This window comes from Juglans microcarpa x Juglans regia, chromosome 4S (genome assembly GCF_004785595.1).
Source record: "Juglans microcarpa x Juglans regia isolate MS1-56 chromosome 4S, Jm3101_v1.0, whole genome shotgun sequence".
Lineage (NCBI taxonomy): Eukaryota > Viridiplantae > Streptophyta > Magnoliopsida > Fagales > Juglandaceae > Juglans > Juglans microcarpa x Juglans regia.
The window spans coordinates 4,308,527-4,333,758 of record NC_054601.1 but is presented as its reverse complement, the minus strand read 5'-3'; the positions used below and the strand labels follow the sequence as shown (position 1 = coordinate 4,333,758).

The 25,232-nt window shown below is 36.8% G+C and overlaps 2 protein-coding genes across 6 annotated transcripts; one reads left to right on the top strand and one right to left on the bottom strand.

The window, feature by feature from the left end:
• The first annotated feature begins 3 nt into the window (after positions 1–3).
• On the top strand, positions 4–15,940 carry LOC121262882 (polycomb group protein EMBRYONIC FLOWER 2-like). Of its 5 annotated transcripts, none has more exons than XM_041165553.1 (22): positions 4–122; positions 280–421; positions 549–604; positions 1,264–1,378; positions 1,508–1,670; positions 1,765–1,833; positions 2,382–2,521; positions 2,639–2,701; positions 2,862–2,980; positions 10,475–10,539; positions 11,544–11,596; positions 11,718–11,771; positions 11,853–11,912; positions 12,091–12,137; positions 12,257–12,378; positions 12,973–13,011; positions 13,090–13,228; positions 13,912–13,960; positions 14,091–14,174; positions 14,990–15,069; positions 15,258–15,347; positions 15,608–15,940. In XM_041165553.1, the coding sequence occupies exons 2-22, from the start codon at positions 296–298 to the stop codon at positions 15,726–15,728; spliced, it is 1,854 nt and encodes a 617-aa protein (XP_041021487.1). In that variant the 5' UTR covers positions 4–122; positions 280–295; the 3' UTR covers positions 15,729–15,940. The 5 variants fall into 5 exon arrangements, with proteins under 5 accessions (XP_041021487.1, XP_041021488.1, XP_041021484.1 ...); XM_041165554.1 differs by having other exon boundaries at positions 18–178; positions 12,973–12,990; XM_041165550.1 differs by having other exon boundaries at positions 18–178.
• Positions 15,941–16,841: 901 nt separating this feature from the next.
• On the bottom strand, positions 16,842–17,676 carry LOC121263176 (oleosin 1-like). The gene is made up of 2 exons (XM_041166004.1): positions 17,531–17,676; positions 16,842–17,500 (listed from the first exon to the last, which is right to left on the bottom strand). Exon 2 carries the CDS (start codon positions 17,489–17,491, stop codon positions 17,072–17,074), a length of 420 nt encoding a protein of 139 aa, XP_041021938.1. The 5' UTR covers positions 17,492–17,500; positions 17,531–17,676; the 3' UTR covers positions 16,842–17,071.
• Between the last annotated feature and the right edge of the window lie 7,556 nt (positions 17,677–25,232).

Below are 25,232 nucleotides of genomic sequence, written 5' to 3'. Positions count from 1 at the left end.
GTGCCGGACCGAACAACTCATCCTAGCCTCCCAGGTACTACTAGTACTACTTCGTATCCCAAATTCAGCCGAGTACTTGATGACCGGCCCCGGCGCTTCCAAATCGTAACCCTCCAGTACTGGTTGCTTTCTAAGCGCCCTGTGATCCGTTATCTAGTCCAATGAATCATCATCCCTTGTGATTTTCGTCCGCTCCTTCTTGCTTTTCGTTTTCTTTTTTGCTTCTAATTTTTTGGATTTTTGAGCTGTAAATCCTCAATTACCGTCTGCAAATTGCAGAAGCTAATCGTAGAATATGTGCCGACAAGATTCCCGTGTGCGTATGTCGGCGGAGGAGGAAAGCGCCGCCGAAGAGAGCCTCTCTATTTACTGCAAGCCCGTAGAGCTCTACAACATTCTTCAGCGCCGTGCCATCAGAAACGTAGTCGCCCTACAATTTGTTTTTGTTTGTTTGTTTGTTTTTTTTTTTTTTTTTGTGTGTGTTGCTTTTGTCTCCAATTCCGTCTGTGCGTTTCTAACGGGGACACCTGTTTTTTTTGCTTGTGTAGCCTTCTTTTCTTCAGAGATGTTTGCGCTACAAGATAGAGGCAATGCATAAAAAGAGGTATATGGTTTTCCAGTCCAAACTTCGTTTTACATTGGTGCTCATATGCTACATTTTCTCTCAGCTGTGCATTTTCTGTTGTTGTTTTTTCCCGCAAATGTTTTTAAGCTTCCATTGAGTATCTGTTGGATCTTGGTTCTTAAGTAACGCCGTCACGTGGACGTCCTAATGAAGAAGTTAAACTTCCAATAAAAATAAATAAATAAATTAAGAAGTTAAACTGAGCCTTGGATTAGTGTCTGTGATATAAAGAAGTTCGATACTATACTTCTATTTTTGGGCAAAATGATTTACATATCTTTGTATTTTAAATTTACTATCATCCAAATGCCACTACTTTGAAGGTTTTCTAGTATTTAAGAGAAGGAAAAACCTCCTGTCACGATTTAGATAAACATCCTCAACCAGATTTTGCTCATGCTTTTGAATTTGACGATGATTTTCATTTGTGCTCCTTTTGTTGTAACATTTAATCCTTCCATCAAGTATATGACAAACGATAGCACCAAGCTTTTCTGTTTAAGAATACTTGAATCTTTTTCTTCGCATGGTTAGTTGAATTTCATTATTTTTCATGACCCTGGAGTAATCAGTTGAATAAGGGCACTAGAGCTAACAATTCGAGGCTCTTACTTGGTTCCTGTTGGTTGATCATGCAGAATACAAATGAAAATATCTGTACCTGGGACTGTGAATGAAAGTTTACAAACTCAAAATCTGTTTCCTTTGTTCATTTTTTTGGCGAGACTAGTTTCCGATGTTGCAGATGCTGAGGTAAGAATGCATGTTTTTTCTTAGCTAAGTTAATTAATCAATTTATGTCTAATTGAAATTATTCTCACTTTGCTAGTATTTGTTGACAATAATCTGCTGTTTATATCCCTCCCCCCACATAAAAAATAGTATTCAGCTGTGTACCGCTTTAGTCGAGTGTGCATCTTGACCAATCCAACCGGAGTTGAGAGGAGTACTCAAATTCAAGCAGCAAATGTTATTCTTCCTGAGATTAATAAGCTAGCAATGGAGGCTAAATCTGGCTCACTTGCTATCTTGCTTGTCAGCTGGGGTATGCAACAATAGTTATTTTCTTGTCACTGAATGGTGTAAGATGGATTTAAGTCTGACTCACTGTAATATCTGGTCATATTATTTTCTTGCAGTTGGTGCCCAAAATCCTTTGCTCGGAATCAATATAACCAAGGGATCTTTGGATATAACTTCTTTTCTGTGTAAGATATTCTTTAGTTGCTTAACTTTATTGTATATAAACACTTGGCTTCATGTTTTAGCTTAATAGTTCAAGTGCTTAACAGTTTATGAGTGGTTGGCTCTGTTGTTTAATCAATTATAAAAAAAGGAAAGGTTTTTTTTTTTCCGTTCATTATATCTACTCTACTTATGCTAAATGCGTTTAAGGTTTCTATGTGGTTCTGTTTTAATACCATTTTTTAACTTCCTAATTAAAAAGTAAATAGTGATCTCTCAAATTATGCTTTGATGGCGATAATTTTAGGGAGAAAACTCCAGATGGTAACTGTGGATTGCCCAAAAGTTGCAAGGAAAATTTTTTGAAGTAGAACAATCTGGTGAATGATGAGAAAATCTTAGATATAATATTATTATATTGGGTAGGAAGTACAATACATAGTTAACATTTAGTCTCCAAATTAGTTGTTAAATGTATTTTCCACCCCATGATGCATATAATGCGAAACATTGTCAATTTTTTTTCTCAGCATAAGATTTTTGCTGGTTTTGTTTGTTTTTTACTTGACAGCAACTGTTGGAGGATACTGCTTATGGGGCAAGCTACCATTCGAATCACTTTATATGTCGTGGGAAAATTCTCCAAACTTTAGTTTAGGCCAAAGGGCTGAGATAATCTCTACTGTGAATATGCATTCTTGCTTCTTGAAGGTATGCATTATAGATGCCTACTAACTAATTGTTTCTTGCTGAGACGTGCAAATAGCTGCATAGACATATCTTAGGATTTTTTCATCTTCTAACAAGTTTATTTTCACTTTTCCTCAGTTTAGTTGTTTGAATGAGGACAAATGCATCTCAATTCAACTTCCCTATAATCCTGAAACTCTGGTATTTTCTACCTTCAGTGTTCCTTTTTTAATTGTGAAAAATGAGTATCATTTATTTTTTGTTTTAATGTCCTTTTATCTTATTATTATATTTATCCTTTTCACATTACTCTTCTAGGTCACTGTCATCAATAATATGTCTTTTTTTTGGGTTTCCTCAGAGTACTTCGCAGCAAGTGCAAGTAAATATTTCTGCAGAAGAGATAGGGGCCCAGGAGAAATCTCCTTATAATTCGTACTTATGTAGTGACGCTCCTTCATCACTGTCTCATATTATCCGGTAATTTTCACTCCTCTGTCATATATACATGTAATTACATTCATAAACACAGCAACACAGTAGTTCAAATACAAGCCACGTGTGGTATAGATAATATACTATGTTACCTATTAAAAAAAAAATTAATAATATAATTGTGCTATCAAGATTAATAGTCTTATTTGTTTTCACATACAATAATGAGATGATCTGTATATTCATATAATGCAATTATCTACCGACCATAAAGGTGGAAATCTCCTTATTTTGATGAATATTTTTAGCACATCAATTTGTATCTTTAATTGAACAATGATTTTTTTTTTATAAGTAATCGTAGAAATGTTATTAATAGAAAAAGACAAAGCCTAGGTACACAGGTAGTATACATAAGAAACACTTAGTTAGAGTTTACAATCGAAAGAAGAAGGTCATGAACATTTAGATCGTTACAAATATATATATATATTTTTTTTGATAAATAAAAATAAGATATATATCAATAGGAGTAACCAAGTACACTGGTCGTATACAAGAAAACACCTAGTCCATACTAGAGAGCTCCTAATGACCCAAAAAGCCCGTGAAAATTAGAAATCTATCCGAAATACTCCAAGCCCGAATTGGAATAGAACACACCTCCCCATCCCCAACCCACTTAAGACTAATACTCCTCCTGAAACTCCCTCTACGAGGATGTCTTCATAAAGCCCTCCCTTTAGTTTTCCGTTGACTTGAGTTACCTCCCTTTGTGTCATAGTTGATTGGCCAAGAAAGACACTTTAACTCCCTGCTTTCCTTAAAACTTGACTTGGTTTCAAGCTAGTGGTCCACCTCAAAAGCAGTGAGTAGTGCTTTAAATTGGTCTTCACATCCTCCATATGAAAGTCCCACAATATGCTGAATCTCGTTAACCTTATGCAGAACCCAATCTGATGGTGAACCCGCTACATTGTTTATCGGAGGGAGCGAAACTAGGGGAACAACATTATCCCTAGACACAGTTCCCAATTGCACTCCCGACCCTAGAAATTCCTCCTCACAAGGCACCAATGACAAACCCATAATTTCCTTCCCTCCATATCTTGCATTCAAATCCCGAACCTCCTCAACAGCTATATTGTTGCTGTCTAATGTTGTCACCATTAAAGGTTCCTTCATCTCCGACATAGGTGTCGTCGTTCCATTGACGAGGACATTGCTTGTAGGTGCTCCACCCCCGGACGATCATTTCTGTGCCACTTTGTCAGACCCTACTGCTCCCTTAGGAGGCATAGAACAGGTAGGTGAAGCACTACCTTCTGTTACTCCATTTTCACCTTCTGAAAGAGGTTTGTCTGCTTTTTCCAAAGTACTCAAAACCCTGGAAGGACCCCTATCTTCAACTGAGAGTGAACCCCCCCCCCCCCCCCCCCCCCAACCATTCGTTTTCAACCCACCAACCAAACCCGTGACTAGGTCCAGCCCCTTATCCTCTTTAATCATAAGATCTTTCAGATACTCCATAACTCCCGACAATTGAGCTCTTACAGCCCACAAGACCCCCTTCACTTCTTCCACCCTCGAACACCCGACAGAGGCAACCATTCCACCTTGCAACACATGGTGTTTACCTTCCACTTCTCCCAATGTCACCTGACAGCTTTTGTCTCCTCCAAGTGCCTTGCCCTTTCCTTCTGCCACAGAGCTATTCTCTACCGGACTACCCATCGGTGACCTCAACACCGAGGCGTACGAGGCACCTTTGACCATGGGAGGCCTTCCCAATTTCTTTCCATCAACAAACTCCCATTTGGTTGCATGCTTCGGAACAACGGCTTTGGACCCAGTGATGCTTCGAATGGAATGCAGAAAACCTTTCCATCCAATGCCATTTGCGCCTTCCGAGATCACCAACAAACCTTTCCTCCTCCCATTCCGAAAATCTAAGAGTTGCAAAAAACTGCCGATTGCGTTAATATGATGTTAAATGATGATAACTCTATTATCCATCCTTAGCTCCTTGAAGAATCCCTCATGACAAATAAGTTCTAAGCAATCTTCTATCCCCTTAGCCACCTATAAAGCTGCCGTCCCACATAGACACATGAACTTAGCCATCCTTTTACTATGTTCAGAGATGCGAAAACTATTTCCTCCATCTTTCATAAAAACGAAACTTTTTGGTTCCACCTTCATCCAACTCTCTCCATCCATCTGAGACGAATCCGCATTGTACGTCGTCATCCTCTGATCCCTAATCACAGGATGAAAGTAGATCACCCTCCGTCAGAATAGCTCTAGAAAATACTAGAACAACATGCATCATTTACATGCACAAGCCTTCTGTGCATCTCTGAGGAAACCGAGAGGAATACGATTGAAGAAGAAGGATCTTATTTGTCGCCGGAGCTCGGCCTTGTCTGTGACTAACAAAATCTGCATTGCGCACCAGATCTGCGTCGACGAAGCCTAAAGGAAGGCTTTCTGTGAGGATCTTGGTCACCGGAGGGAGGGCCGTTGCCGGGGTTTCCTTCGAGGGGTCGCCGTCGGTTTTGTCTGTGGTGGCCACAGGTTTGACGGTGCCTGGCAGATCTCGTTTCTCTCTCTCTCTCTCTTGTCTTGTCTCTACAGTGTGCAGGGGCTGCATGTTCAGACTTTCGATGGTCCGACAACGACAGCACAGTGGGGTTTGATGGCACAACATGATTGCGTGGGTTCAGTAGGGTTCTGAACAGTGAATATTGTTGCATGTATGACAGAAAACTTATGTTTTTTTTTTTTTTTTCAAAAGAAAATGGTCATTTACTTTATACTTTAACTTTTTAAATCTCTCACAAAGATCATTTTTTATAAGTTCATATTAGAGGATCTTTAACTATTCAATGGTTAAAAATTAGGATAAAACCACTATTTCATGTGAAAAAGGACGAGGGATTGTCAATCTTGATGAACCCCGCATGCATTGTAGTTAATCACTACACATGTTTATATAGAGAAATGATAGTTGCAGTCATGAGTGCGCAAGCGTCATACAATCACTTTGAAAAAAGTGAATAAATACGGGATCCACATGAAAAAAAATTAATTTTTTAATAATGGACCCCACTGTTTTTCAAAGCGACTGCATGACGCTTGCGCACTCTACGATTGTATGTAGCATTACTCGTTTATATATCCCCGTTTTCTTGTGCTTCAGAGATGCTGTTAGAATTGCATTTTTGAAATCGTCATAGTTTGCTTTTAAGAATTGTCACTGTTAGATCTACTGACTAGTATTCTCCTTGAACTCAGATACTGCACATATTTTGTTGTGGCATTTTTATCTTAGAAGCTTTGATTCAAGAATTTAACAAGCTTTGATTCAAGAATTTTGTCACATGCTAGTGTAGATTATCACAAACTAGCCTCAAGTCAATCAAATACATAACTAGGTGAATAATATTAAAAAATGTAATTTGATCATGAAAAAATGTAGGGCTGAAAAACCGACCGGTCGGTTCGGTTTTGAGCCCAAACCGAGACCGACCGGTCGGTTTTGTTAGAGCCTCAAAACCGGCCGAAACCGACCGAATCAGGGTATGAAAACCGACCGGTTCGGTTACCGGCCGGTTCACGGTTGGTTTGTCGGGTTTGGGCCATTGTGTTTGGGCCGGTTTTGGCACTGTTTGGGCCATTTTAAAACCCAATTCAACCTCTTTTTGAGCTCATTTTGTTATTCAAAATCATCTACTACAAAGACTTTTTTTTTTTCCAGAATTTTTAAAATTAATTAATTTAATCAATTTCTTTTTAATTTTAATCATGCCATGCATATATTATTAGTAACTAATAACTATTAACTAGTAACTATTACATATATATTACTTATATTTTATAGTCTTATTATCTTATATACTAAATTATTAATTACTAGATAAATAAAAAAAACTCCACTAGATGTTTAATACACATTACAAACAAAATTAAATTGTCTTAAGCAACAAATAACAATTGTTTTTGAATAAAATCCAAAAAATCTTCATTCTTCAGTCTGCAGTCTTCGACTCTTCAATCATCAATAGTTGTGATGTATGATGCTCTAACTCTATAAGAAAACACCAAATAATCAAATTATCAATATTAATAAATTAGGATAATGAAAACAAATTAAATTAAATAATAAAAATAAATGAATATAGAATTGAATGAGAAAAAGTTAAAAACACATTACCAGATTCTACTACAAAGCTCTCAACATTATCCATGGAGTCTCGAATATCAATTGGCGTTGACGGATGTCGCAACCAATTTTGAGTACAAATAAGTGCCTCAACAGTTCTTGGAGCTAAGCAACTCCGAAAAGGATCAAGTACCCGACCTCCCGTACTAAATGCGGACTCTGATGCAACCGTGGAAACAGGCATGGCTAACACGTCTCGTGCAATTCTCGCAAGTATAGGATAGTTAGGCTCATTCACTTTCCACCAATTCAACAAATCAAAAGATTGACTGAATGCCTCACAACCATTTGATAAATACCGATCAATCTCTGTTTTGGTAGATGTAGATCCAGAGGCAGTCGATGCTTGCAACCACTCATAAAAAAGTTGTGACTCAAGATTGTCTTCAACATCATCTGGAGGTACAGATGACGGAGGGGAAACATGCTCTCTACTACTCGAGGAAGAACCGAACGTAGCATTATACTCCTCATACATGTCTGATAATAATTGTCTCACCCTCGACAATAAATCTTCAGCCCAATTATGATCACAAATTTTTTTCAAGTGAAAAGTAAGAAGCCCCAACTTAGTACGTGGATCAAGGAGAACTGCAATCAACAACAACAAATTCAGTCTATCCAATGAACCCCAATACTTATCAAATTTCATTCTTATGCTTATGGCCATGCTCATCAAACAAGTATTCTGACTCTCACACAGTCTAACCAACTCTTTTTGGAGCTTATAAATCTCTAAAAAACTTGTGTTTGCCGTGACATGTAAAGAACCAGAAAATCGACAAGCGGCATCATAAAACATCTTCAAAAATTTTACAAAAACCCGCACTGTCTCCCACTCGCCAGCTCTAGGAGGCCCAATGTTTCCATCCTTAAAGTAAGAAAGAAAATTGTAGTCCTCACTCTCCATTCGCCTAAAAGCCTTTTCAAATTTCTCAGCAGCCTCCAACATCATGTAAGTTGAATTCCATTTGGTTTGTACATCAAGGCACAACATTTTTTTACAATCAATTTTTTCCTTTTCTGTACATCTCTTAAACTTGTCTAATCTTGCAGGGGAGGAGCACACATATCTAACAGCATTTCTAACCATTGTAATGGCATCATCACACTCCTTAAGACCCTTATTCACGACAAGATTCAGAATATGAGCACAACATCTCATGTGCATATACTTCCCTTCCAACATATTCTCCGTCAAAAAATGTCTCAAATATGCAATTGCAGTATCATTTGAGGTAGCATTATCAACAGTAACAGTAAATATCTTATCAATGCCCCAATGAAGGAGGCACGATTCAACATATTTTCCAATGGTATCCCCTCGATGATTAGGGATTAAACAAAAATTTATAATTTTCTTCTGTAATTTCCAATCACTATCAATGAAATGGGCAGTTAGACACATATAATTAAGATTTTGTACCGATGTCCACGTATCGGTAGTTAATGAAATCCTCATTCCCCCATCTTTGAATAACTTTTTAAGTTTGGCTTTTTCAGATACAAATAGTTTCATACAATCTCTTGCAACCGTCACTCGACATGGCACTTTAAATCTAGGTTCAAGCAATCAAACCATCTTCTTAAATCCTTGCCCTTCAACAATTCTAAATGGTAATTCATCGAGAATTACCATTTCCGCAAGCGCCATCCTCACAGCCTCCTCACTATATTTATGAGTTACAAGATTTCTTAAAGAATTATCACTCTCTCCAAACCCCTCCGAGGATACCTCACCTGCCAATGTTGTTTGGTATTTATCTAAAGGCCTACGCTTATGAGGACTTTTGAGACATGAAGGTAGATGGTTTTGCATAGTTGAAGTTCCGTTCCTCTTCGAGTGGCAAGCGTATATCTTGCCACAATAATTGCACTTGGCCTTAGGATCATCTACGGAACAACCCTCAACTTTTATAAAATGATCCCAAACAATTGACGGATCCTTCCCTTTCTGTTTCTTAGGAAGTGGACAATTACTACTATTAGGGGCACTTAAAGTCGAGGGTTTTGGTATTTGGGAGTTCGAATCAAGATCAATTGGACTTGACGAAGAATTCATCTAACATGTAAAAACAAGAAAGAACAAAAAATACCACAATTGTTAATTACACAGCAGCTAGTTTGCAACGTGGCAAACATCACAAATCTAAGATTCTAATCTACATTTTAGATCGCTCATAAATCTCACAAATTATTTTACTTTCAATAAACATCACAAATTATTTATAACACAAACACATCATAAATTTTACTTTCAATAAACATCACAAATTATTTTTTTTTCAACAAAATTACATCCAAATTCCAATCCGTGAATGGCAATGCACACTGCCGACGAAAATCAATCAAAATTCTTCATCAAAATGATATTCACTATTTCAATCATCTCAAACAAAGCAAACACAATCCCTAACCCTAGATTGAAATACCAAATCAAAAAACAAAAACCCTAATCCAAAAATTGATCCTCGGGTTCTAAATAAAAAAACACAAAATACTTATAAATAAATAAATAAATCTCAAAATCATACCTAAAAACAACAATGGAGTGGAGGCTCTCGGGTTCCCTATGGTTTGCCGGAGGAAGTCTCGCCGCTGCTGGACGGTGGACCGCTGGGCGTCGGTGCCGTGAGTGGTTGGAGTCGTGGACGGCGATGCGGCGTCACAGACTCACGGACTGAGTCACTGAAGTAGCGCCGATTGCCGAAATCATCGAAATGGACTCACGGACTGAGTCACTGGAAATGACGGAATGAGAGTTTGAGAGAGGGAGGCGGAAAGAAATCTTAGAAATGGACCTGGGAGGCTGGGGGTTGGGGCCAGCTCGGGGACAATATGCCCCAGTTGGAACTTATGCCAAACGGCGTCGTTCGCTTTATTTTTTTTTTCTAACTTTAAGATGAAAACGACGTCGTTTCACTTATTTAAGTGAAACGGCGTCGTTTAATAAATGAATATATTTAAAAATATATATATATACGGCGTCGGCCGGTTTTTCGGTTTTTGGTTGGTTCAAACCGCAACCGAACCGGCCGACGCCGGTTTTGATGATTTATCACCGACGGCCGACCGGTTCCCTGCCGGTTTCGGCCGGTTCCGAGCTCCGGCGGTCGGTCTGAGTCGGTCTCGGCCGGTTTTGCAATTTTCTGTACAGCCCTAAAAAAATGTGTATTTCTGTTCATTTGGAAGATTAAAGTATGTGCATTTAGCATGCTTATTGTCAATTGCGTCGCACTTCAACATTGGATTTGTATATCTTTGTTTTCCCTCAAGGACATATATTAAAAAATCTGGCTGCTTTTGCTATCCAGGCTAAGGGCAGGAAATGTCATTTTTAATTACCGATACTACGACAATAAGTTGCAAAGGACAGAAGGTGATATGAATTTCTCTTTCTTTTCTTTTCCTTTCGGTTGTTTTTTATTAATTTTTTGGTGTTTGTTGTTGCTGAAAATTAGTGCCGGCTGGTCTGATTAGTCAAGAGGAGCCCTTATCTAACAAGGGTTCCTAGTTTTTCTTGGATTCTTTTGATTATTTGTATTAGAACATGGATTGGGCCTCGTTACACCTTAATTGTAGCCCTAATAAACTTTTATAACAATCTTGAAGCCCACATGGACCTACAAAAATTTAAAAAATTCACACGCAAAAATAAGTAACTAAATTCATAATTTACCTCTTAATAAAGTCTTGGGTGTGAGTTGGTTGATCAGTTTATGGTAAAGATAAAGGAAAGAAAGAAAATATTAAATTGTTGATCTAAGCACTCTTGGACCCTTGGTGCTTGAAAAGCACCTCTGAAGTTTATGATATCCCTTGGTTACTGTCTATGAAGTTTATGATATCTCTTGGGTACTGTCAACTTCATACATGGTCCACCCAGTCCAAGATATGTTCATACCCGTGGGTAGCCCTGGTGGTAAGGGTGAACTTGTGCGCATGAGCCCCATGTCACAAGTTCGATTCCCCTTGGGATCAAACTACGATTTAAGTGGGAGGCCATGGCGGTGAGTTGTTGTGCTAGTCTCCCCGGGGGTTACGTTCCATGGGTAAGTCCTAAGGGCTCTGCTGTGGGGTGGTTCCCCCAAAAAAAAGAAAAAAAAAAGAAAAAAAAAAAAAGATATGTTCATACAATCTTACTACTTACATATAAAAGAAAAGGTTCATATAATCTTACTTTTCATTTCCATGTACTTTCAGATATAATGGATATTGGTGTGATGACTGACTGGCGCTTGGAAATTTCTATTTTTACTTTTTTTTCCTGCTATTATAATCCTTCCTAATAGTTTTGATGATGTATGCTTTTTTTCCACTCTCTTCTTTTAATGCATGGTTGTGGTGTAGGAGCCATAATTTGGTTAATTCTATAACTTGCAGTAACAGAAGACTTTTCCTGCCCATTCTGCTTGGTAAAATGTGCTAGCTTTAAGGTGAAGCTTTTTTCTGAATTGTTTTCTGATATCTTTGAAGTTCATTTCATATGAAAATGAACAGATGGTATGTATGATTTTTCATGTTGATGCTCATAAATTTTGAACCTTCTTTTTGTAGGGTCTCAGATTTCACTTGTCTTCATCACATGATCTCTTCAACTTTGAGTTTTGGGTTGGTAATTTTCAGAAATCTTGTCATTCTGGTGATTAAGCTTTGGTGAAGCATAACTACTGAAGCATGGATGTATTATAGGTGACTGAAGAGTATCAAGCTGTAAATGTGTCTGTGAAAACTGATACGTGGAGATCTGAGGTGACAATTAACTTAACCGTGAAAAATTACTTTATGATCAGCTATTGTACCTTGTTACTCATTAAGTGTCTAGCATTATTGGGTTAAGAATACGCATGTATTTTGTTGTGTACAACAATTTGTTTTTGTGTCTTTTGCATTACTGTTTGGAATTTATTTCCAAGTTTGTTCTCTTCAGGTTGTTGCCGATGGTGTTGATCCTAAGCAACAGACATTCTTCTTTTGGTAAGTAATATCTTCTTTTTTCTGTAGCGTGAGCTAATTAGTTTCTTTGGCTTTGTGCCATTTACAACTATATACATCAATTTCTTAGGATAAGTGTGGGGGCTCATTTCTCTATGCAGCTCAAAGCCACTTAGACGCAGAAGACCAAAGAACCTAGTTCAAAGTGCAAAGCATGTACATCACCTCGCCTTGGAGTCAGATTTGCCATCAGAAGTCTGTGAGCTTCTAGACAAGGCGGATGGTATGTGTCCTTTCATTTTTTTCATGTATCAGCAGTCTCAACTGATCTTCTAATTGGTTCTTTTGCATGAGCTTCTAAACACAGCTAACACACCATATGGGATTAAACTGTGGCGTTTTCTCTACGTCTTGGCGAAAATGTTCTGCAACATTTTGTAATCTCCAGATTTCAGTTGCACATTGCATTTTGGTAAATGACCTTCTGGAGTTTATTGGAATCTTGTGAAACGACCTCAGTTGCTCTACCAAAGTGTTGTTGCAAAAGGCCATCTCAAACTAGGACTGAATTATTGAAATCTATCTAGCTTTGTGTAACAATTGTTGAGCCTGGATATATATGAAAAAGGTTGCATGAACCTATTATTGCAGGTTTTCTTAGATATCATGTTTTTAAACAAGCCTATGGGATATTTCCGGTCGATTTAATAAATGCATTATGCTGTAATTTAGATATCTGCTGATACCGAGAAGATTTTTTTTTTTTTTTATGGGTAATACTGAGTAGGGTTCTTGGAGTGGATTATTTGTTAGGAAACTATCTACCCTTCATCCACTCCTATGGATTTTATTCATGGACAATCTTTTTTTTTTTCAGATGCTTATTCTAGCCAAGGTGATAAGGCTCGTTTCTCAGGTGCGGATGATTTGCAGAATGTCATTCTTGGTGCTGAAGAATGTTTAAAATATGTTTTCTCTGGCTTTATTGTTGCAGGGATTTCAAATGCCGTACCACAATCACATGTAGATCCTGATTGTGTTCAATCAATACTTGGGAACAATCTTGTGCCCCCTACCATGCTACAATTTGCGAAGACGAGAAAGTTATCTATTGAACGTTCTGATCCCAGAAAGTATGTCTGCTAGTCCTCTCTCCCACCCCTACCATGCTCTACAGTGCATTGGAAATTACCTCCGTTTCAAATTGGCTAGCCACTAGTCTGAAAAGTTGTTAGTAGTAGGGTGAACAACTATATCAAGTTTGATACATTAACATTAGAGTAAAGATATTACCTTTCATGTTCTCTCTTTAAGCAAGTATAAATGTCTGAAATGCAATGTCTTTCATCTACCAAAATCTATGTCAATCTCTCTTATTTCATTTACCTGCATAAATTATTTGCAAAAACACGAGAAGATTATACCGAGGTAAATGAACTTTATTCCTGTGGCATTTGCGAGGCCATTCCTTGCTGCAAGGCCATTAACTTGCCTAGTTTCACAACATTGGAATTTCCCTAGTTAAGATGTTTAGTCAAATGCCTGCATTGGCTCAAAGCCTCAAACAGGATCTTTATCTTCAAAGGTTGGTGAAATCCAGTACCAAGTGGTATTTGGCTCATATCTAACCAAGCTTGTATTCTATTTTGGGACATTTATCTGATGATCGAACCAGATGCATATATTATGGACAACACGTAAAGATTTGGTTTGTCCGGAATTTCTAAACTAGAAATTTCATCATTTTACATACCATAAAAGATAACATTGCACAGCAAATCCAGACTATTACATTTACTTTTTCTAATCTTTTCAGCTGTGCCCTGCTGCGGAAGCGACAGTTCTTTCACTCGCATAGAGCTCAGGTGACAACTTCATATCATTTAGGGATATAGCCAACTTCCTTTTCAGCAACATCATCTTTTGTTTTCGATACTTATTACTGATACTTATTACTCAAAATACCTGAAACTAGTTATTATCTTGTGCTTGAAGCTGATGGCACTGGAGCAAGTATTAGCAGATAGGGATAGTGAGGATGAAGTTGATGACGATGTTGCAGATTTTGAAGATCGGAGGGTATGCTTAATGATTTTCTGGTTAACAATATTTTTTTGGTGTTGTTTCCTTGCAATTGCTTCTTTGGTTTGAGAAAGAGTTTCTGTTGAAGAGAGCTTTTCAGGTAACCTTCAAGAAGTATCAATTTTAAGGATCAAAATTAGGATCCCTTACGGGATAAAAGTGGAAATGATATACATTTCTCTATGTTTTAAGACCAAAACAAGGGAAACGTCTGAAATTTTCCTGTTGTGGGTTCAATGGTTCAGTTGATTGGTCTGATTATAGGGCTTTGTGCACAAAATCAGTGAGTTGAAATTGAAGAAACAAAACAATGTGAGAAACAATGAACATGAAATTCAAAATATTTTACAGGGTTATTTAAAGCCTCCGTACTCAAATATTGTTGCTTACATATGGAATGTATTTCATAGCAATTAAGAAGTCTCAGCTCATTGCATGCTAACCACCTGGAAAATAAGCCATGGAGATGCATGGTCTGGTTTCCGGAAGTTAATTGTTCATGACTCTGGTAAATTGCATATTATTGGCTCGTTAAATGCATGTGTATGTGTGTGCACATCTTTGCTTCTTAATGGCGGTTCTTCCTTTTTGGTCTCCATTGATAAAGTTAGATTGATAAAACGAAGTCTTGGTCCAGTCTTTCTTGATTCAATGGTCAGTTTGCTGAACATATTTGAGCTTTGGGTTGGGTAGTATGGGTAAAAGCTCATTCAATTCAACTAGAATCTCTGCCCATATTTTACTCGGAATTCTGTGTCCTCGTTAGTGATTCGGAATTTGAGATAGCATTGATACAATTTAGAATGTTGCAGATGCTTGATGATTTTGTTGATGTGACCAAGGATGAGAAGTTGATGATGCACATGTGGAACTCTTTTGTGAGGAAGCAACGGTAATCTTCTCTCCTCGTTGTGACTTTCTTATTTTTATTGCGTTGCTGGGGACTCTCTGATTTGATGTCCATTGCCAGAAGACAACCATTCAGTGCCATGCCTCTCTGAACTGCCCGAAAGGGTCTTCGGCATTGGTTTTACTTCTTTTGAGGCTTTTGGTTTGAAATATTTCCTATGATAATATCAGGGTGCTAGCAGATGGTCACATTCCTTGGGCATGTGAGGCCTTTTCGAGACTGCATGGACCTGACCTGGTCCGGAACCCTGCCCTGATCTGGTAAGCCATTTTCATGTGATTCCAAGTAGTGGTTATGCCCATTCCTTCCAAGTCATCCTTTGAAAATAGCACCGCGACCTAAAATACATATGATATTTTGCATGTTAACTTTGATCTTTTCCTTATTTGATTGGTAAGATTTCAACCTAAGTTCTATTTTGTTTTATGCTATCGAGTGATAAATTGAAAATATCATGTTTATGATGGAAATAACAGGTCTGAAGTACTAATAATATAATATGTTCATGGGTGGTTGGCAGGTGTTGGAGATTATTCATGATCAAGCTATGGAATCACGGTCTCCTTGATGCGCGCACCATGAACAATTGTAATGTTACTCTTGAGCAATGTCAAAGCCAGGAATCCCATCCTAAACCCTAAAGAGATGGATTATGTTTCAAGTCAGCGAAGGATTCATCACTGATCGATGTATTATTATTGGCCATGATTGCTACATTTGCAGCACCTTACTTTATTTTCATTTTCATTTTCTACCCTTTTTTTTCCAAGCACACCAGCTTGTATCCGATTAGAAAAGAAAAATGTACCTTGTATGATTTAACTTAATAGGAAAATAAAAATTATGTACCCAAGTTCGTTACTTTTAGGTCTTAGTCGGCGTAGCAATACTTTTGTATTTATTGAAGAAGTCCATCCCACAGAATATTTTTAGTGTCTTCATAGGAGAAATCGCAAAAAAATATTCAGAGATAAATGTTGTATTTTCTTAAAATAATAGATTTTTTTGGGCTGTTCGAGTAATATTATTCACTTTCCAATAAACAAAAAATGTTTTCTCCCTATCAATTTGTAAATCATAATCTTAGATCGTTTCATTTTCAATTCATAATTACTTTTATTATAAAATGGATTTAATTTATATATTCTAATATAGATTTTTTTTACAAAAAAGTCTTACATAATCACACACATCTACCTAATTAATGTATTATTTATCATTTTTTTCGTAAAAATGACTAAATTTCCTCGATCGGTTTTATCAGATGAAAATTAGGTTGCATTTGGTTGTAAAACTCAGCTGAATTTAGTCTAATTTTAAATTGAGTCTAACATCCAAACATCTAACTCTTAAATTACTAAATTTATCTCAACTCAAAACTTCTTTATACATGAGATCTATAACTTCTTTTAACTTAACGCATTTTTATAAAGGAGATCTACAACTTTTTTCAACTTTCTATAAAAAGTACTAAATTCATCTTAATATACAAACATACTTTAAACTCAATTTAGATGGCTCTATATAACTCCTTTCACTACTCAACTCACTACTATTCATAAAGAATTGAGTTTAACTCAACATCCAAACGCAACATTAGTATTATATATCTTCATCGTCGTCAGCTTTGCAGGGCTAGCTTTTAAGACACTGGTAAAATAATAATTTTATCAGCTAATAAGCGATTAATCTTGATAATAATCAGAGCCCCATTAATCGAGCGCCTCAATTACGTAGGAATAGGAAAATGAAAATTATGGGAATTCAAGTTCACTTTATAAGTGTTTTAACTCATTACATCGACAGTGATACAGACGCCATAAAAGCACTCAAAAAGCTACAGAATTGTAAGTACGAGAAATTAACGACAACCGATGAAACCTTCTAGTACATGCAGCTTCCATCACTTAGAGGAGGAGGAGGAGGAGGAGGACGGGGAGATCATCACGAGATCGATGCATATTATATGGTACTACGTTGCAGCTTAACCCTGTGCACCAGAGACATGCTGCTGTCCAAATTGCTCGGCCCTGTCCTTCATCTCTCGAGCCTTACTCGCCAGCTTCATGCGTGCCTGGTCTATTTGTTCCGCGCCGGGTGGTTGCCTTCCTGTAACGTACCTGTATATCCATGACAAAACGGTCACCGCCGCTACACCGAAGCCGCCGGACGCCAAGAACCCAAAGATAATAAGGGCCACCGTGATGACCGCCGGGACGAGAACCGGGCTGAATATCACAAACAGTGGGGTGGCCACGGTCAAGGAAATGACCGTACCGGCTAGGATCAAGCCGGAGAGGACAAGGAGGGACCCTCCGGCAGTGGCCGCCGTGGCTGCCTTCACAACTTGATGGGACCGAGGTTGCAGGTCCGGACGCTGGGATTGCTGTTGGAGCTCAGCCATTGGATGAAGATGATGATCCGAGGATTAGGAATCGACCAGAAGTGGCGAATGCTAATTAATGGGAATTGTGTGATCGTTCATAGTACTGAGAAACGGGCGGGGGAGGGAGGTGGGCTTTATAGAGACGGTGGGAGTGTAGGGGTGGAGAGGCACGCGTTGAAAAAAGCTGTGGCACGTGGTGGGGAGCTTTCATGCAGGGGTTGCATGTAGACGAGGGGGCTTGGTTTTAAGACACGTCCTCTAGAAGCTCGATCGGTTTATAATATGAGTAGTAATACTATTTACTTCCAATTTTATTTACATATGAGAAAAAAATATAAAATATAAAATATAAATATAAATTAAAAAAATAATGATAAATTGGGGCTGCCAGTAGTACTAGTACGTACTCATATCGAAATTAATGAAATGGAAATGAAAATTCAAAACATACGAAATTACTTCATTTAAGGCAGATCTCCATGCATACTATGCAACAGTTATCTATTCATATTCAATTATGTTTTTACTTATTACTTTAAAAATAAAATCATGGGTTTCTCATCTCTAAAAAATCTTACATGCTACAATAACAGGAATTTTTGGCAAATACAATTCTGAAAAATAATGGTCAGTTCTATGGAGACACAATCTCGACAATAATAATGTGCAAGAAAATAATGGTTATTATAAACATAAAACTTAGGCTTCTTCAGGTACTTGCCATCCAGGCTAAATTTGATCAATGTTCCTCCATGATCCTTTGAAAGCGATTGGGCGTTTAACAATGCCAAATGTGTTAAGCCTAATGCTGCAAAATGGAACGATACCTTCATTTGATAAGATAATAGCAAGCTTAGTATGCCCCTGCATTGACCCTGTGCTTTCAGTACACAAAAGATAACAGTTGATTGCCATTCTAATACTTCATGCATAGAGCTCTATAGAAAAATAGGCAATATTTCTACAGAATAAAGAACTTGTGAAAATGGTAGGAACGAGGAATTTAAATATACATATATATATATATATATAGGACAATAAATGTTAATCTTATAATACTGATTACAAAAGTAAATTTGGAGTTCCTCTCATTTCTCAATCCCATTTTGCATACACTTGCTGCAGAATTTGGATCTCTCATTCCTACCCAGCGCATCCTTGAGGAGTTCCAGCTTGCCTGGAGTAGTGGGCAAGCCAGTTTCTGTCTTGCTGGCAAACAAAATTATACAATTCATAACTGTTCAGAACATCAGATCCTAAGGAGCTTTCTTCCCCACGCCCTTTATTTCTTATTATTATCTTTCTTTCTTTCTTTTTCTTTTTCACAAAAATTTTGCATTCATTCATATTTTTTCCCTTCGTATTACTTGTTAACGCCCAAAAACAGCGCAGCTCAGTGAGGTGGGCTGGACCTCGATTGGTGAGGTGAGGAGCCCCCATCGGTGATCTGGTGCGGCTGTACAGTATCGATGCGTACGTCCATAACGGTGAACAGTATTTAAATGCAAATAAAATAAGGAGAGATGGACACACAAATTTACGTGGTTCGGCACTAGGCCTACGTCCATGAGGGTTTGAGGAGGGAAAGATTCCACTATAACATGCTTATTAATTTACAGTTTCTCATAGCCTCACATTTCTCACAGTACAATGGAAGTTGGAGATCTACTTGTTGGAGAAGATAGCTCTCTGTTTGGAGGTTGAAGAAACAATTGAAGAAGCCTGGCCAAAAATCCCTCCAAGCGTTCCAAAGAAAGAAGCCCAAAAAGTCCCTAAAATTGTAGACACTTTGTCATTTTTATTCGACCCTCTTTGCTTTATGTCCCTCCCATTTTCTTTACGTCAAATCAAACCCTCTCCAGTCTCCTCTCTTGACACATTATGTCATTATCCATTGCCTTTCCTTTTCCCTTCTCTGTTAGCCTTTTCCTCTATCTTCCCATGTCTTCTAATAATGGCTCTTTGATGGACTAGACCTTGAGAACCATTCTGGACCGAGTGTATTTTATCCCCTCGCACTACTATTCCTATAGTGCATGGGTCCAGAAAATGTTTTCGGAGAGAGAGAGAGAGAGACAGAGTACGATGATGATGACAATCAGGCCGACCATAACTCTATTGTGGTTATGCTGTGACAAAACTTGGCAGTCATAGAAATTAGTCGAGTCTTGCTCCACCCACCGAGGTTGTAGTCCTATGAATTCTCTTGAGAAGATTAGATGTTTTTTTTTTAAAAAAAATTATACCTTTTTTTTAATATTCTTAAGCATTTAAAATAATTCACAAAATTATTAAAAAATACTTAAAGTGTCGTTTGGATAGTGAGTTGAGATGAAATGAATTTAAATGAAAGCTGAAAGCTGAAAGCTGAATAAACTATTGTTAAAATATTATTTTTTAATATTATTATTATTTTAAAATTTGAAACAGTTGAATTGTTTATTATATTTTGTGTGGAATTTTAAAAAATTGTATTGATGAGATGAGATGAAACACTTCTTATATCTAAATGGTACTTACTTAATCACTAAATAAAAAAAAATGCCGAGACTCATCATCGGGACCCTTTATCGGGACACTTCATGATTATATATAGAATTAATCTTTCTAAATTAGTCGAGCAATTTCTAATTTTACAGCCACATGTTGGGCCAAGGGTAAGCCGAATCGTTTTCGATCGGCCCAGCTTAAATATGGCTGAGGATGCTAAACCGGGCCATCCATTTAGGCCGAAATACCGAACCCCATCGGCCATGGGCCATTTCTACGTTGGTTGTATTACAGTATTTGTTTTTTTTGAGATAATTACAGTATTTGTTTGAAATTGAGGATCTGAGTAACATATTCCCTCAACTGTTAATTTTCGTTTTTCGTTTTCAATTTGAAAGAGTTACGTTAGGATTTCGAATAGGCCATATTTAATGTTTTTGTTTTCCGGATTATAACTGTTGCTTTAATATGTTGTTATAGTTTCAACATGAACGCTTGATTACATTTATTTTTTAGAAATAGTTTTACAATCTAACGTATCACATCAAATCTTGTAAGTTTATTTTTGTGAAATTTTTTTTTGACTAAAGTATTTCTCTTATAAACATCAATAAATTGAGATTGATCGTGGTTTTCTTTTAATATAATTAATAGAAAATGCCTATCAAATGATATAAATTATATATTTATCCTAAAAGTAATATATTTAATTTCTCACTTCTCATCATTATCTCGTGTAAAAAACATGATGCAGTTAGTCTAGACATTCAAACTTTAGGCTGGTTTGGTTACACAAAATAAAACTATCTCATCTCATATAATCATTACAACTTTTTCAATCTCTCACATAAAATACAATAAATAATTCAAAATTTTCAAATCTTAAAATAAAAATAATATTATAATAATATTTTATTCAACTTTCAACAAAACATCTCATCTCATCTCATCTGAATTGTGTAACTAAACGAGGTAAAGTCTTCAATTATTGTACCATTCAATTATTTTTTAATTTTTAATATTTGGTTTATTAGATCAGATGTCAAATTAATCAGATGCAATACTAATTTTTAGAAAGTGCCCAGTTTCCTTTTTTTCTAGAAAGAGAAGCTCTGACTTCTCTCTAGAAAAAAAACTCATCTTTTCGTTCAGTTTTGCTAGCTCCACCTTCCTCTCCATCTCCTTTTCCTTTTTACTACCTTCATGTGAATATGCTTATAAGATAGTTTTTTTTGCCAGTTTGGATTTTCTCAGATATGTTGCACTCTGGCCATGGAAATTTGACATGTGCTACCATGACGTTCCCCTGCCGCTGGTCTGTTGGGACAATGTGGAATCACGCCCAAAATGTCGGCGTGTGACCTTCACGCACGGCTTGTTTCTGCGCGTGGTCTTCACACGTTGTCACCCTCCGACCTCCGCCGACTACATGTGTCGCACCAGCAGATTCCCCACCCTCCAATACTTTAGATCCGCTCGATCCCACCTCCATACCACCGGTGCGTGGCTTTCAAGCGCCACTCCAGAGGTGCAGGTTGACTGTCCCTCCACCTCAGATCTGCTATTCCGATGCCGGTCTATCCGGATTACTGCTTTCCCTAACTAATGATCTTGTTAATGGGACTAAGGATCTCTCCAAAAAATATCTCAAGACAACAGATTGCAGTGAACCCACTTACACTGTCTCTAGTGGTGGCTTACATTCTAAACATCTCTTAAGACGGTATCCTCTTTGAAGGGCTTGGGTAGTGACCAAGAAATTGGTGTCAAAACCCTTTTTTTTTTTCATTTTTATCACCACTTTTGCACTGCGGTTGTTGTATTGGGGTATTTGTTGGGGAACCCCACCCCCTAACATGTATCATCTTTTATTTTAATGAAGTTTGCTTGCTTATAAAAAAAAATTAGATGCAACACTGCCCAAGTACTGTATATATAATGATCACTGATCCAATAATTTAGTTGGGAGAATGTTTTGCTAAGTTGAATTGGCTAGTCTATTTGACCTTGATCATCGCATTCTGTAGGCAGTAATAACTTTGTTTGATGATGATATTAGGCCTCATTTGGTTATACAGATAAAATGAGATGAGATGAAAATTAAAAGTTGAATAAAATATTGTTAGAATATTAATTTTTTAATATTAGTTTTTTTTTTTTAGATTTGAACAAGTTGAATTATTTATTATATTTTGTGTTAAAATTTGAAAAAATTATAATGATTAGATTAGATTAGATGAGATGAGATAGTTTGTATTGTATAACCAAACGAGACCTTAATATTAGGTCAAGAACCAAACAATTAAGTTGTACTAGACCTTTTTGTCTGCTTAGCAATTTGGTCTTCTTCATATAGCTAGTCCATGCATAAACTGATCATAATGCACCAACCCACCTAGCAACCACCTTGATTAGGAGAGATTTAGATAATGAGTTGAGATAAAAGTTAAATGTTAAATAAATTATTGTTAAAATATTATATTTTAATATTATTATTGTTTTGAGATTTCAAAAAATTGAATTATTTATTATATTTTATATAAAAATTTGAGAAAGTTGTAATGATTAAATAATATAAATTAGAGGACTTTTGTATCCGGGAAAATCAGAGAAATACTTAAAAGAGATCAAGAAAATGACAACATAAATATAAATTTTTGTGATAAAGTGATTTAGAAAATTTGTGTTTGGTAAAAGTCATCCATTAATTAATTGTAGATACGCCTAAATTAAAGCACTAATTGCCCATGGAGATCACAACATATTTGTCAAAAATTATGATGCGGCAAAGGAATTTGATATAATAATTAGGGATTGATATGATAGATATGTGCAAGTTTGGTCGTGCATAAAAGGCTGAAGTGTCAACCTCAGTTGCTCAGTACTGGTACTAGTGCGAGACTTCGAGGCAGGCTGAAACTTGAACGAGGAATTAAATTGGAAACACATGCAGCAGTACGTACGTAGGATCATTTGATTCTGGTGTGAACAAAGTTTAAGATTTGTTCCTTTGACCATCACATGTATGGCAATATACCATTGATGTCTTCTTCACCTTTACTCCTTTACTACATGAAATAGTAATTTCCCACTAATATCTCAGTGATCAAAAGTCTTCATAATTTTCTCAAAAAAAAAAAAAAAAAAATGTCTTCATAATGTCTTTCAACGTAAAATTAATAAATATTATAAATTGTATCCACCATTTAGAACTGCTTGCTTGCAAGTTATAATTCAACAGAATAGTAAGTTAGAAATATTAGAATCTTTTTTTTTTGCTTTGCTAATTGATCTGATGATCATTGAGTGACATCAAACTGGCGTATTAATTCTGTGGAGCTAGACTGCAGAGAACAGAAAATGTTGCTTGCAATCAATCATGTTCTCTTTCGATCCTTTGGAAACAAAAATTTAGATTGCAATGGTTAACAACCACGGATCTCAATATTAAGTTCTTCCATATGATAGCCACCATGAGAAGGAAGAGGAACAATATCTCATTTCTCAAGAACTCTGAGAACCAATGGATCAGTGACCCAGCCTTCATAAAAAGCGTGATTCTTGAACATTTCAATTAGATCTACAGCTCTTCTCATCCAAATTTTCCTACTGATCTTGATCAGCTGTTCCCCCATAAAATTTCTTCCTCTGAAAATAACATGCTCTGTAGAACTCCTTCTGAAGATGAAATCATGAATACCATTAAACAAACTCCCCTTGTCAAATGGTTTTACTGGGCTTTTCTATAAATTTTTCTGGGATATTATTAAAAAGGATCTCATTCAAGCTATCAAACATTTCTTTCTAACTAGTAATCTTTTGCAAGAGCTCAATCATACATATTGCTCTTATTCCTAAAACTGATTCCCTTATTACTGTCCACCAGTTTAGGCCAATCAGTCTAACTAATGTGTGTTATAAGATCATTGCAAAGATCTTAGCTAACAGATTCAAAATTGGTTCTCACTACTTTCATTTCTCCCTTTCAATCAGCTTTCATTCCTGGAAAAGTCATCTAAGAAAACACCATTGTTGATCAAGAAATTTTCCTTTTTATGAAAAAAAGGAGAAAAAATGACTGATGGCGATAAAAATTGATATGGAAAAAGTTTTTGATTTCATGGATTGGGTTTTCTTCTGAATGTTCTTAATTGTCTTGGGTTCCACCCAATTTGATTAACTGGATCAAAACTTGCATCACAGCTGTTTCTTTCTTTGTGCTGATTAATGGAGAGCCCTGTGGCCACATCAAAACTTCTAGAGGACTTAGGCAAGGTGGCCCTCTTCCTCCTTTCCTCTTTATTATAGGAAGTGAGGTTCTTTCGAGACTTATTGTTAGGGAAGAAAGTTTGGGGCATTTAAAAGGGATCAAGATGGGGAGAAATGGCCCTGAAATTACACATCTTCTTTTTGCAGGTGACCTCATTCTTTATGGCAATGCTTCGACTAGAAATGTAAATTCACTCCTTTGGATACTACCAGACAAATCAGATCCATTGTGAATTTTAAATTATCCTTAAAGAGTCCCAAATGCCTTGGTCATTATTTGAATTTGGATAGGAGCAACAAGAATCTTTTTGATGAAATCAAGGAAAAAACTCACAATAAACTGGATGGTTGGAAAGCAAAACTTCTCTCACAAGCTGGTAGAACCACTTTAATCAAATTTGTTGCGAGTTCAATTCCAACTTATACCATGTCCAATATCCTCATTCCAAAATCTACTGCTAACAGTATTATAGATCTTTCATGAGATTTTGGTGGAGCTTCGATCCAAAAAAATCTCATAACTTTACTCCTAAATCCTGGCATTCCATCTATAAACCTAAATCAATTGGAGGTTTAGGAGTCAGGGTCATCTCAAGTTTTAACAAGGCCCTTCTCTACAAACTAGGGTGGTACTCTTCAATAAGGACTCAAGTCTTTGGATCTCAGTTCTCTTTAATAAATATTTGAGCAAATGCTCTTGGTTAGAGGTTCATACCAAATCAAGTGATTTGAAAATCTGGAAAGGAATTGTTAAACAGAGAGAGTTTCTTACCTCTAGCTACAGCATACAAATAAACAATAGGACAAGTACTTTGGTTTGGAAAGACTGTTGGATTCCTTCTTTATCTCCACCATTGCTCATTTCATCTTCCTTTGACCTTCACAAAGACCTTTCACTGAGAGCCTCTGAATTAACTCTTGAAGAGCCAAGAAGATGGAACTCTCTTTTGCTTCAAGCTCTCTTCTCAGAAGAAACTGTTCAAAAAAATACCCTGGCTCA

Excerpts from the sequence above, each read along its gene's own strand:
- LOC121262882 (XM_041165553.1), top strand. The coding sequence starts at position 296 with ATGTGCCGACAAGATTCCCGTGTGCGTATGTCGGCGGAGGAGGAAAGC. Across the intron at positions 11,597-11,717 it reads TAAAATGTGCTAGCTTTAAG|GGTCTCAGATTTCACTTGTC; the intron begins GTGAAGCTTTTT and ends TTCTTTTTGTAG. Across the intron at positions 12,138-12,256 it reads CAACAGACATTCTTCTTTTG|CTCAAAGCCACTTAGACGCA; the intron begins GTAAGTAATATC and ends TTCTCTATGCAG.
- LOC121263176 (XM_041166004.1), bottom strand. The coding sequence starts at position 17,491 with ATGGCTGAGCTCCAACAGCAATCCCAGCGTCCGGACCTGCAACCTCGG.